Raw genomic sequence first — 13,789 nt, 5'->3', positions numbered from 1 at the left:
AGCTCTGAATTCCCTATATGAAATCTCTTTCTGCTTGAAATAGCTAGAATTGTTTCCTGTGATAAAATCCTGAGGGATACAAAATATGAAAACATTAAATAAAAGAAAACAAAATCCTCATTAAGAATAAAGAGATGTCAGGGTGCCTGGGTGGCTCAGTCGGTTAAGCATCTGCCTTCGGCTCAGGTCATGATCCCAGGGTCCTGGAATCGAGCCCCGCATCAGGCTCCCTGCTCAGTGGGAAGCCTGCTTCTCCCTCTCCCACTCCCCCTGCTTGTGTTCCCTCTCTCACTTTGTCTCTGTCAAATAAATAAATTAAAAAAAAAGAATAAAGAGATGTCAATAGATAATGTATAAAACGAGCACATGAAGAAAGAGGCATATCATTTATATAAGCACATTATATAGAATTGACGACCCAAAGAAATATTAAGAAGATTTCTATAGAGGGGTGCCTGGCTGGCTCAGTCAGTAGAACATGCAACTCTTTTTGCTCTTTTAAAGATTTTATTTATTTATTTAACAGAGAGAAAGAGACAATGAGAGTGAGAACACAAGTAGGAAGAGTGGGAAAGGGAGAAGCAGGCTTTCCACTGAGCAGAGAGCCTGACGCGGGGCTCAATCCCAGGAGGACCCTGGGATCATGACCTGAGCTGAAGGCAGATGCTTAATGACTGAGCCACCCAGGTGCCCCAGAACATGCAACTCTTGATCTTGGGGTTATGAGTTCAAGACCCATGTTGGGTGTAGACCCTACTTAAAGATTTCTATAGAGATGGGACATAGAGGGTTAAAAACTAAAAGATGGGGCAACAAACTGATTTTTTTTTAAGAATACTTAAAAAAATTATGTGCATCAATTATTTCTGTTGAAAAAATAATAAATCTAGAGAAAGAATTTGAGAGCTAGAGAGGCAAACAGAGAGGCAAAAATAACCCTAGTATGGTCTTAGGAACAACCATGTCCAGTTACCGGGACATAACTGTCCTTCCGTGGAGACAAAGTTCATGGCAACCGGATGTTGATGGCTATTCAAAACATGCAATCAACTCTCCTTGCTTTAATTTCGTGCTCACCAAGGAAATTGGTGGGTATAATCTGACATTCTATGTATATCTTCCCATTGGGAGAAAAAGTGCCCTTCCGAAACCAAAAATAACCAGTTCAATCTCCTTATAATATACTAGAATTCTGATTTTTCACATACAAAAGCGTTCTATCAATATGTCTGAGGATCCCTCTAAAATGACAGCTGGATCCTGAAACTGAAGGGTTGGTTGGCATAACTGCAATGTATTAGGTAAATGGCAGACACTCACCAGCTTTCCCTAGAGAAACTCAATAAACAGGAAAATCACCTCTATGTGTTCCTCAGCCCTTAGAAGAAGAAAATGGGCAAGTACTTATCGGCATTGTCAAAGTGTCCCACGGTTGGAAAATACGAGAAAGGCTGAGGTAGAGTCGAACAGATTTCTTTATTGGAGAATATCCCAGATCTCTGGGATGTTCAAATATGTTTTGTTAATTTCCATAATGGGGTTAATGGTAGGAAGTGATTTTCAAAGCTACTATGAGTGAGAAGCCCCTTTTTCCCTTTTCAGAATATCTGTATACTATCTATAAGGGTTAGTTCTGAACAGAGGAGTGTGGAGTTTCAATGAGAACCATATTGGATGCGGTGGCTTACCCTCATGGTAACAGGGATGGAAGTAGTGGCTCCTTTACATGAATGTCTTCCTAGTATAAAAGATCAATTAAAGAGCTTCATTAGATTAGGGATGGTGCATTTTGTGGAGATCCTATAATGCATGCACTACCACAACAGGGCTTGGTTCATAAGCTTATGGCTTAAAACTAGACTTGGCCAGGAAGAAATTGCTGGCTCATCATATAACTGACTTACATACAAAGAGTCCTTCACATAAACCCAGAGGGTGGGTATGTTGGATGAAAAGGAGAAACAGCGGTGGGGAAGGAGGAGGCTTTTCAAATCTCCCTTCCTCTCAGACAGATGTTACGAAAGGGAGTATGTTGACAGAAACATGCGTGGAGGCAGAAACCAATCTAGAACCACTTCTCAGCCCACAGAGTTCTGATTTAGGCTCGAGATCACTGAAGCCATTGTGCCATTTGAGGGCACCGAAGCAACAACTTGTCACATAATACCTTTCCAAGAGTGCCAAACTTAAAAGCAATTCCCAAACAGTTTAGACAGAGCATTTGGCTCATTGCCTCAAGTCTAAAAACTACAAAGGAGACTTGAGGCTGCCATCACATGAGGGGCAGTCTTGTTTCCACAACCGTAGCCAACTTCTAATTACTCATGGTTCAATTATTTGACTGCTGGATTAGCGGACCCTGTGTTTCTCCCCTTCTACCCTTTCCTGTCCACCTTTGAAAATCATGCCATTGCTGCCAATCACTTTTAAATCACATTTGGAACCCAAATTAAATATAAACCGGGTTCCAAGAAGAAATATCCATAATCAGCATTCAAATAAGTGTTTCAAAGCCCGAATATAAATGGGCTTTGTCTATCTGGCTAAGCGGCTGCCCACCCCGGTCTCTTCCCTTTATGCAGAGCTGAATGCTCATTAATTTCATGTGGACATAAAAGTTGAGGAGACGAATTAAAAATGCAGCCAAACACGATCATTGCATTTTGCTAAAGGAGTTGATGGGGAAAGAAATAGACACTGATTACTGCTGTTGTTTCGACTAGCTGGCCATTCACGTTTCTAATCTCACCCTGTTCTTTATTTTCTTCTGATTAAGCACTTAAACTATTCCCGATTTTTTGGCATCGTAACAGTGATGAACCCGGCCTCATCTGTATATCACAGAAGGTAACACTGGTAGTAGATTCGATTTGTGTTGCAAACAACACCCTTGCTCAAGACAAGCAAGTGTCAAAGCACTGGACACCAGCTAAAGAGATTCTCATCGTGTGGTCTCCATTTATCAACTAAAAAGTCCAATGCCCAGTCTGAACGTCTGCGCTGGGCCAACAGTGAAGAAACCCAACACATGCCAACGTTATTAGCATGGATAAAATGTCAATGAAGCAGGGCCAGTGTGCAGAAGGCTGGAGTAATTAACTCCATGGCCGATCCACATCCCCTGTTGCAGCGAAACCCTGTCAAAGTTGACTTCGTAATCATGTGCTCGATGAAATGATATATGCCTGTGGTAGCAAAAATTATGCATCCAGTTATTAAAATGGTGCCCCACAGCCCTATCCCTGTGAGCGGTTTTCAAATAAATTACTTTGGATGAAGCCTGGTAGAAAAGACGGCCATTAAGTGTAGTACATCCTTCTGAGGAATTAACTCAGGAAATAACTCATATAATTAGTGTAAGCTTTCTTCCCCCTTTCACTTAAAGAGTCTAGCCAATGTGTCAAGGCTACAACATTCTTCAGTGGTGTTATGGCAACTAAATAACAAGACATTTTATAAGTACTGACAGCTATGTGTTATCATATAATTATTTCTAAAGTTATAAAGGGATCTTAATTTCAGAATCATCTACTACTCCCCAAACAGTATTTATGTTCATTACAGAATTAGACTTTAGACAGGTATTTTTAGAAGTTGCCTTTTTCTTTCTTTCTCTGTCTCTTAAAATACTTAATTATTATTTTCTTTTTAGGGCTTTATCGTAATTTAACGTAGAACTTACAGAATGCTTGAAGCGCTCATTTGGCTTAATTGTCATTCAGTTTTTTATTTTCTTTAGCTGTTTCGCTTTTGCAAGTTTTAAATGATGTGCTTCTGAAATAGGGTATTTAAAATGCACTATTAAGTTTTCCTGTCTCTCCTCATCGAAGTTACTTTTTTAAGAAAGATTGAGAGAGAGGTACTAGTTCGAGAGCTTTGGAATACCTAAAAAGATGAGTTTTTAAGAAAAAAGAAACTTTCAACCTGCATGCTATTACTTACTGACGAGGCCTAAAAGGCATTCCTTCTTGTGGATCTATGATGTACGCACATAATCTTGCAGATTTATTCCATTTAAGAGTGGATGGCTTTTATCTAAGTATCTGTTTTCGATTACAGACGCCTTTGTAAATTACTCGCACAGTACCCAGCAGTGTTCTGCCCACAAGTCTTTTGAGGACACGAACATAACAAGAATGTTGTATGAAAAGCTGGGTGATCTTTTAAATTGGTGAGACTGAAAATGTGGTCTGTGGACAGGCAGCTTCCGCATCACCTGGGAGCTTCTTAGAAATGCAAATTCATGGACCTCACCCAGACCTACAGGATCAGGCTCTGGGAGAGGGGCCCAGTCCTCTGTGTCTGATGGAGTCATCCACCAGGTGCTTTAAGAAGCACTGTGTAAATAAGGGTTAGCACTTATTAAGTGCTTACTGTGTGTTCCAGAAGCGGTGCTAAGGACTTGCTGTATGTGATCCTACTCAATGCTTGTGACAACCAGGTGAGGAGGACACTAACCACGGCATCTGTTTTCTAGATGAGAGACTTGCTTTTCAAAGTCGAACGTAAAAATTGGTGAAATCCAGACAAGCCCAGCTCTAACGCCAAAGGCTCTACCTTCTTTTGGGGCAAGGAAGAGGGTTCTCATGGTGAGGCCTTATTGGAATGTAGAATTTCCACTGCAGAAGTCTAATTTTTACTGCAAGCCACAAATGCACTTAGTTGGCATGATACTTCACAAATGTCAATGGTCTGTCATTGAACATTTGGGCAGCAACAGAAATGACTCAAACATAAACATCACATTTAAACATATTTAATTATAGAAGCCTATAGGCTTTGCAGACTCGAAAGTGTACCTTCTTTCTACTTAAGACCATAATTGGAAGCAGAGATATTCGTATGTAATCAAATTTAGAAAGAAAAGGAAAAACGTTTCAGCTTTCAGTCAGAGGCCAAAATTTGGAACAGAGGGCCACTACAGCTACACTAAATCTCAAACTCACTGACTTGTGGGGAAGGGGAGATTCAGGGGGAGAAAGACCGCTTTTCATAATTCTAACAAATGCAGCTGAAGGAAGAATCTGATGAAGCCAGCTTTTGTTGGAAAACTTTTACACAGGCAGAATTTGAATACGTGGTGGTATAAAAAAAAAAAAAAAAGGCTAAATCTAAAGTTGTGCCTGTCTAAAAACATGTTAAAGGAACCCAAGCCCTCCTAGATGCCCCCCTGGCCAATGCAAGACCTCCAGATTCTCCCCAGAAGTAAAGCATTTGTGCTGATTATTCAGTGCGGCTTTTTGTGAGGCAGGGTGCACAGGCCAAGGGGAGGACCAGGAGGGCAGGAAAAAACAAAGGGATTAGAAGAAACGAACCATTTGCCCATTCCAGGCCTACTCTGTGAACTCAGTGCTCCCACCCACTACACCATCAACCTGGCTTGCCAGGGGTGCTCGCATGCTGGGCTAATGGGGCACGCTCATGTTGGACTAGTTCTGAATGCTGCGAGTGCCTTCCAGGGCCCAGCACCTGCAGATGCTTCCTCCAACAGCTGTTCTCCACGGGAGTTCTAGCAAGTGCCCGTCAGCTGGGACGGGGAGGTACTGAGGGGTTCCAGACGGCCCACATGGGTCAAGTGCTCAGCGACCTTGTAGAAAATCGATTCCCAAGGAATTGCTGTGTTGTGGGGATCAACAGCCCTGAAACACGTGGGGACGGCTCTCGGCCACCTCAGCTCTACCTCTTCATCTCAAATGACCCCTCACATAAGGAAACTTCCTGTTGTGACCGTTGAGAGGTCTCTTTCAACTACATGCTATTCTTTGCTTTACCACTTTTCTAAGTGGTCCTCCTTAGAAATCTTGACTTCTTTGGAAGAAAGATAAGTGTCCAACCGGGGAGCCATTTATTGCTCTCACTAATAATCTCTGACAGACAATTTCCTTCCAGAACCTGACCTATCCACCTTTTCTTGAGGAAGTATTATTGCCTTGCAGGCCAACGTGAAGGACACCAGGAGGGGAGTAGGCCTTCCCTTCAGCCTGTCCCCACCCCTCTCCTATGCTGCTCGTCCTCAGCTCCTAATCCAGGCAAGGGGCCTTGAAACAGGGCCACGGTGAGGGGACACAAAGACTCCTGGCCCCTAGGTCAGAGACTAAAAGGTTCTGAGTAGAGATTTCCTCTCATAAAAGGAAAGCTTCAGAACATGCTAGAAGGAAAAAAAAAAATGCCAAAAGAAACGGTCCTTAACGGCTTCGGTTGAAGGGTTGCTCCTAGCATCAAGCACAGCAAGGTCAGGGCAGTCTGGCCCCGGACGCCACACGTGCTTTTGGGACTGGGTGCCACTGTTTTAGGCTTCAGGGGTCAGCTGTTTAGAGTGATGTGTTTGGGGAACGGCGGACAAATGAATTCAGAACATCCTTTACACCTCCAGGGTGTCTCCAGCCCTTCTGCCCCTCCGGTTCGCCCACCGCCTTTGGGTGGCTACTTCCTTTCAGCACTGAGATGAAACACATACAAAAGAGCAGCCCTTGGAGAAAACGTTCCAGAGAAGTCACACGCCGGGTAGCAACTTTATTCCCAGGGGGGTCTTGATGGCAGAGACTGAGGTCAACTTCACCACCGCTGGTCACTGCGCATCTGAAATACATGCTTCTTTTCTCTGGCATAGGTCAGGCCGCAGTGCCGGGTTGGGCACTCGGCAAAGAGCCAAGCAGGTGTCGGCTCCTGCGCGTGTGTGCTGAACTGAAGCCCGCGCCGCGACAGTCCACCAAATCCGGCGACGGGGCCACAACCCCTCTGCTTCCCAGCCTCCTGCCTGAAGTCACTCCGGGGGCAGGCCAACTAGAAACGCTGCAGTAGGCAGGAAAAGCCCAGAAAGCCTGAGGACTCCGAGTTTTCCAAGCCCCCAGCGACCGTGAAGGGACAGTTTTTCTAGAACAGAGGACGACCAAGGGGCCTCAGCCGCACATGCGTGAGGCAAACCTTTGAGCCGCCGTGTTTCACCCGGATACTCCTTCAAGTTTAACAAAGATGAATGAAGGCAAAGGAAAAGAAAGAACAACGGAGGAAAAGGTCTTCCCTCACTTCAGTAGCAACAGCTGGGGTGACCTCCTAGTTGCAGAATTGTCCATCGGAAGGCGTCGTCCGCTGGAAAGAAGCACTGACCCCTGCTTGCGGCGGGGGCACGGCATGGGTGGCACGTCCAGGAATCGGAGGCCAAAGCAGCCTGCCCTTCTCTGCGTCTGCATCCACTTATCCTGGCAGAGCTGCGCTGCATAAGGCACGAAGCCCACGTTTTCCCACGCCTCAGTGGAGGACGTTAGGCTTTAAAGAACACGAGTCGGCCAAGCACAGAGGTCAAATGTAATGAAAGATTTCGGGTTCTGAACTCCCAGTTACTGTCATCCAGAATTGCTAGTGCTCTCTCTCTCTGTCCCAGTGCTAGAGCAGATGAAGTTGGGGATTCTGCAGAGCAACTGGCACTGGCTCAGTCTTGCTTTTGGTTCTGCAGGATTGCATCAGCCCCTGGCCTCTCAACCCCGCTGGTCTGTTGTCAGTCCTAACAAAGCCCACCACCGCCCCGGCCACCTGGCTATGTGGGCAGGTGGTTATGTCTGCATAAAAGCCTGGCTCTCATTTGGACTCTATATGCCGTTCATAATAAGACTTTTGCTCCCATTATGTGTTCGTCTTGGAGGGAAAAAAGATCAAACTGAAGAAGCAATTAGGCTTCTGGCTGTGGTTCATATGTTAGAACCATAGAGGGGATGAAGTGTTTAAGACAACCTGACATCTTCCCATTCTGGTCCCACTTTTTGACAAGCACCTGCTGCCCATGCTCCCAACCATTCAAAAACCTATGGAGCAAAAGAAAACTGGTGCTAGGACATTCTGGCCTTTCAGCAGGATCGTGGCAATACAGCTACCTCCTGGCTCAGTGTTTGGAGGAAGCAGGGAAAAGGCAAGAGGCTAAGAAGAGAAACTGAGTACCCTCTTGAGCAATAAAGACTAAAGGGCCAACCTTTAGAATACGGGTCAGCAAATTAAAGTCTTCAAGCCAAATCCAGCCTGCTGCCTGTTTCTGTAAATAAAGTTTTATTGGAAAACAGCCATGCCCATTCATTCACACTGCCTAGGGGCTTTTGGGCTCTGAGGCAGAGCTGAACTGTTGCCACAGAAACATGGCCTGCAAAGCTCAAAACATTTACTAACTGGCTCTTTGCAGAAAAAATTTGCCCACACCTGTTTTAAAACAAATAGAACTTCCTTTAAGGTTGGACAAGGCCTGGGCAAGAGGATTCAGTTAATCTGTAACAAATTCCAGCAGACATTTTTGGGCAGGGGAGAGAATCTCAAAGGCCTAAGGAGTTAGTGCTCTGCATTTCCTCGTTAGGATAAACAACAGGTGGCCTTCAATTTTTCTGCGGCATCCTTGCGATATTACCCAAGTATTAAATGTTACACTGTCCCATTCCTACAGATTCTAGGCAGTTTTACATTCCCTCATTTATTTAAAGATTTTATTTATTTATTTTAGAGAGGGGGGAGGGGCAGAGGGAGAGGGAAGGAAAATCTCCAGCAGACTCCCTGCTGAGTGCGGAACCCGACGTGTGACTTGATCTCAGGACCCCGAGATCATGACCTGAGCCGAAATCAAGAGTCGGCCGCTCAACCGACTGAGCCACCCCGGCGCCCCGGCACTCCCTCGTTTATGTATGGGCAGTAAGAGCTCTGACTGTCCCATCCTGACATCTACGTGCCCCCTTAGTTCTTAGTGAGTCAGGAGCAGGTGACGCTTTCTACCTTCCACAGCAGCTGAGTGTTGATGTTGCCAGAGGCCATCACAGTACCTGTTGGCCAAAAGCTGGGACCTGGTTCCTGAGGGCGAGGTCAGGTAGATGGCCAGGTCTCCCCTCCTGGGATGGGTGATGGTTATGCGCACAACTACGTGCTCCAGGTAGTTGACGTGGTGGTTGGGGTTATCGGAACAGCCCGAAGCTTTGTAGATGGAGCGCACCGCACTGTTGGGGCGAATGGTCCTGCAACAGAGAGAGAAAGAGTGTGAGCAGAGCGCACGCCGGAGCCAGGCTGGGTAAACCTGCGGGCCCGGAATGATGACGCGATGTACTACAAACCCCTGGTGGCTGGATACTGAACGACAGAGTGCCATCACCCAAGGTCACTTCAGGGATTAACTCTGGTTATTAGAGAGTGGGAAAGATGCAAGTGAGAGAAAATGGGGGAATTAAGGTTCTTTTATCTTCCTGCAGGGAGGGCTCTCGAACTTGAGGGTATCACCTTGTTAAAACGCAGAGTGCTGAGCCCCTGCCCACAATGTCTGTTTGAGGCTGAGGTGGGCTCCAAGAATGTGCATTTTTCACAAGTTCCCAGGTGACAGTGATGTTGCTCATCTATGGAATATCCTTTTCAGACTACTGGTAGAGGGTATGGTGGTATGGGGGAGGCTTGGGGATTGCCATGACCTTGGTTCAAATCCCTGGTCTACCACTTCCTTGCTCTGTAACCCATGGGGCACAGGCCTCCTCTGGCCTGAACATTCCTGGCTTCTTCCCTAGCTTCCACCGTCCCCCATGAACACTGGGCTCCCGTCACACTGACGTCAGTTCATCTTGGGGGTGATTCGTTTCCCACCTCAGAGACTCTGCCTGAAATTTTTTTTTTTTTGCTTTGCTGTTGTTCCTATGGCTGACTCTCCTTCTTCCTTTGTGGTCAAAACTTGAATTTCACTCTCTGAGACTGTCATTGAACCATAGGAAAGATATGCCCCCTACTTCTTATTTTCTATCTGTTTTACTTCCAACCTATTGTTACCTTTATATACCATGCTAAAAATAATTCGTAATTACACGTTACAGGGTTCGGTTTCCAGACTATCAGGTTTAGGTTTTTGGAGTACTCTAACTTAGGGAGAACACTTGCACCATGAAATAGAAATACTGGCTGAGTTGAAATCTTAAGAACGTCTGCCTGTAAGGGTCCTCCAAATCCCCTGTTAAGAGATGCTTTTAAGGATCCTTGGGTCCTATTATGTGGATTTAACAGCTTAGCATCCTAGACATTCTATGAGAATTTTACAATTATGTTAGAAGAAAAAAAAAAAGACACAAGCTTTTGGCTTCCACGGACAACAAAGGGCCGTCTGGACCACTTGTGCTGATCTCTTTCAGGAAATTGCTACGCCGTCTGCTTGCCGCGAGCATTACTTGATTTGTCGGTCTGTGCTCTCCACGCACACGTGCTGCTGAGGAACAGTGGTCCACTTCTCTGCTTCCGTCACCATGGCTTCCGCATCCATCAGTCCAAATCCATACAGGTGGCTCACTATGGGAGGCAAGAGGCTGGTCAGCTTCATGGAAGTTAGGATCAACCTAGGCTGTCTATGTTGAGTTCTGGCCGAGAGCCCAGACACATTCCTATGGGATCCTAGCGTTCTTTCTAGGCATGATTAAAAAACAAAAGACAAATAAAACAACACATGTGAACAAACTTAACAAGATCATAAAACAGATGTCTGTTATTCAGTGATGATGTATTAGGACTAGTAACAGGACTATCATTTATGGATTATTACCACGTGGCAGGCACTAGACTGTCTTTCTCCATGTAACCCCCTCCACGATCCTAAGATGTTGGTGCTATTGTGATCATCATTCATGGGACGAGAACACTGAGGAACAGAGAGAGACCTAAGACCGAGTAGCATTTCAGTGGTTGAGCTGGATTCTAACCCACGGAGTTTTGCTCCAAGGCCTTAATTGTTAACCACTTCGAGTGATGACCTCATCAATTTTGTAAGATAATGAATAGGTTTAAAGAGAAGGGACAGTCTCTACACCCTCTCCTGGTGCAGCAAGAACGTACATGCAAGAAATACCAGTTTTCTGACATATCCAGGAGTTAGGCCGAACATCTCGGAAGACAACAATTATTACCATTCCTCCAGCATATGAAAGATTGATTAAACTTTATGCATGCAATATTCGGAGGCCTCTAGACTTTTATGCCAGTGTCTTCGAATGTTGTAATCTTTTGGTTCTCAGTAGGAACACCTATTGATCTAAATCTGAATTTGATATAACGGTCTCAGAAATTTCAATCACATATAGGAATATTTTTTAAAATTAATTTTTTTTGCCCCATCCCCCCACTCCCCTCCCGTCCAGCGACCCTCAGTTTGTTTCCTACATATAGGAATATTTTAACGATGATATAGCAATATCCACATGTGTAGTTCTTTTTAAAAAATACTTTAAAATCCCGGCGAATACTTAAAAAATCTCCACCCTGTATTAAACCGTCTCCTATCTTTATATTTAACACAAAGTCATATTGCTACCAGATTTGTTGCCTAAAACATTTTCCTTATAACATTGTTTTACATGAAAATGTCTGTCGCTGTCCATGCTTATGGATTATTTCAGTACTTCCGCTTGAAATTCAAGACACTCTATGATATCATCCCATTCCACTTGCACAACAACATCCTCACCAAAACCCGGGCTTTAGGGTTCCTTCCATTCCTCTACAGTTCCCAGTCATACCTTGCTCTTTCTGCCTCACTGCTTTGGCTCATGCTGAGACCTTGGCCTGGAATTCCCTCCCTCCTGCTCTCTGCAGAGTCGCATTCTACTCCTAAGTTCTGGAAGTCTTAGCTAGTCTGTCTTCTCCTTGAAAAATCCTCTGACCAATAAACGTCAATAGACATTTACAGAAACTCAGCCATCTGTCATGAAGGAACTTTTCTCTTTTCAAGTCCCTATAACTATAATCAATTTGTCAGTCCATCTGCCCTTCTGCACATCTAGCCATCCATCTACCCACACATCCATGCATCTGTGCATCCATCCAACATTGCGTGAGTGCCTTCTATGTGCCAGGCATTGTATTACACACTGCACTTTTAATTACGTCATTAATTAAATTACTAACTAATTCTGTCAGCACTTATCTTTGTACCCCAACTATATTGTAACCTGCTTGATGGCAGGAACTAGGACTTATATTTCCTCATATGTTTCATGGGATTTAGCAGAACTTTATACACATGGAAAAAAATGATTGCATATAAAAAAGGAAAACTGTGTTAGGATTCGGAAATACTGCTTTACCTCTGCTAATTTGCTAATTTTTGGCAAATGAGATAAAATAGCTAACCCACAATTTCCTTGTGATATGACTGGCTATCCCGTCACCATTACTGAGTTGATTAAGTATTGTTATTTGTCCCATGTGAGAAACTCTTCATCAAGACCTATACAAATGTAAGGGCTCATTATTATACTCTCAGGTACTCAGACAGGACATACTGAGTAAAACCTACCTAGGGATAGCAAGAATATATGTGGGATTCTTATACTTGTACTTTTGTAACTTCTTTTATAAATGATTATTTCTTGGTTAAAAAGAAATGTATATTCATTGTAAAAACCTGGAAATACATCCAGAAAAAATGAAGAAAGCGAAACTCATCAATAACCTCATCACAAATTGCTAACTGTATATTAACAGGTCTGTATCAACAACTCTAGATATTTAGTTTTAGTTACAGGACATGATGCGAGGAGATTGCACCTCCTCAGTTAAAACAGAGTCTACAGGTGACCCATGTGTTATAGGAGAAAGGTCAAGTGTGGGTTTAAGGAAACCGAATTGTCGAGATCTCTTATGCAAGTTCACGGAAATCCCAGGTTCTCACTTATCACTTAACCATCAATACAGGCAATGATCTATATCATTTCATCATGAATAGTCCAAGGCACTGTTTTCCCTAGAGGACCTGAAATTATTGCCAAACACGTTTTGCTATGCCAGGCTCTCTAACTCTGCACGGTACCCAAATATCCCCACGCTAGTGTCAAGCGGTTGTGAACCAGCACAACTTATCATTTGATCTCAGTTTAGGGAAAAAAAGATCAAAGATTTGATTGGCAAGTGGGGAGAGGGGAAGAGGCTGGGTGGGAACTTGGCGGGTGGGGGGGGACATGAGGGCTGCCTGGACTCTGGCTCAGCTGCACTTGCGCTGCCCCCCATCCCCAATAACTGTCACCCTAACAACCACTAGGACATAAATTAACACCTAGAGTCATCAAATACAGCAAACACTTCAGGCCTGAGAAACAACCACTTGAGTTAAGTAGAAAAGCACCTTGAGTCTTTATGAAAGCCATAAATTTGTTTCCTTTTCTGAGTCAATTCCTACCCTCCAGAGACGATGTCCATTCGTGCAACACTCGAAGGAGACGTTCAGAAAAGAGGCTGGCTAGTTCCAGTTAAACTACAAACTGGCAGGTGAATGGAAAAAACACCGTATTAATAGAATATTAATAAATGAAGGAATTCCATTAGATCAGTAAAGGCCATTCAGTCATGGAGACTTTTAGTATTTTAAAATAGTGGAAATCGTGTATTTGTCCACAATCATGATCCCCAGCCTAAGAAAAAAAGAAAATAAATGTACATCTTTTTATAGGGGGGTGGTGCTGTTGGCAACATATCAACTCCATTTATTCAGAGTGGCAATTATTTGTTTGGTTTTCAGTAAATACTAATGAGAAAATAATCACCCAATGAACGCATTTGGCAGATGAACTCTTTTAAAACATGATGTCAACCGGGGAAATAGCTATTAAGTAATTTGGAAGGATTAATATTTTTTTAAAGATATGATTATAACTGACATACAATTTTTTAAAATATAACACAAAGTTTTCATACCCTAAAATATCCTATAAATTCAGAAACAGATCTTTTAAAAAAAATTTTTTTTAAAGATTTTATTGATTTATTCAAGAGAGAGCACACAAGCAGGGGGAGCGGCAGGCAGAGG

The 13,789-nt window shown here is 43.8% G+C and overlaps 1 protein-coding gene across 4 annotated transcripts in view; it reads right to left on the bottom strand.

Moving 5' to 3' along the window:
• PCSK5 (proprotein convertase subtilisin/kexin type 5) overlaps positions 1-13,789 on the bottom strand; it is a 455,891-nt gene that overhangs the window by 193,273 nt on the left and 248,829 nt on the right. For all 4 annotated transcript variants that reach the window (XM_088019243.1, XM_028094318.2, XM_028094319.2 and 1 more), the window contains exons 11-12: positions 10,167-10,284; positions 8,793-8,981 (exon numbers count right to left, since the gene is read on the bottom strand). In XM_088019243.1, coding sequence (XP_087875369.1) covers positions 8,793-8,981; positions 10,167-10,284 — 307 coding nt within the window. The remainder of the gene's footprint in view (positions 1-8,792; positions 8,982-10,166; positions 10,285-13,789) is intronic.

The sequence above is a fragment of the Eumetopias jubatus genome, unplaced genomic scaffold (genome assembly GCF_037043125.1).
Source record: "Eumetopias jubatus isolate StellerSeaLion01/CBP00866 unplaced genomic scaffold, mEumJub1_p1.0 scaffold_15, whole genome shotgun sequence".
Lineage (NCBI taxonomy): Eukaryota > Metazoa > Chordata > Mammalia > Carnivora > Otariidae > Eumetopias > Eumetopias jubatus.
Note: the sequence above shows the minus strand (reverse complement) of the source record. Positions and strands in the feature narration are given on the sequence as shown.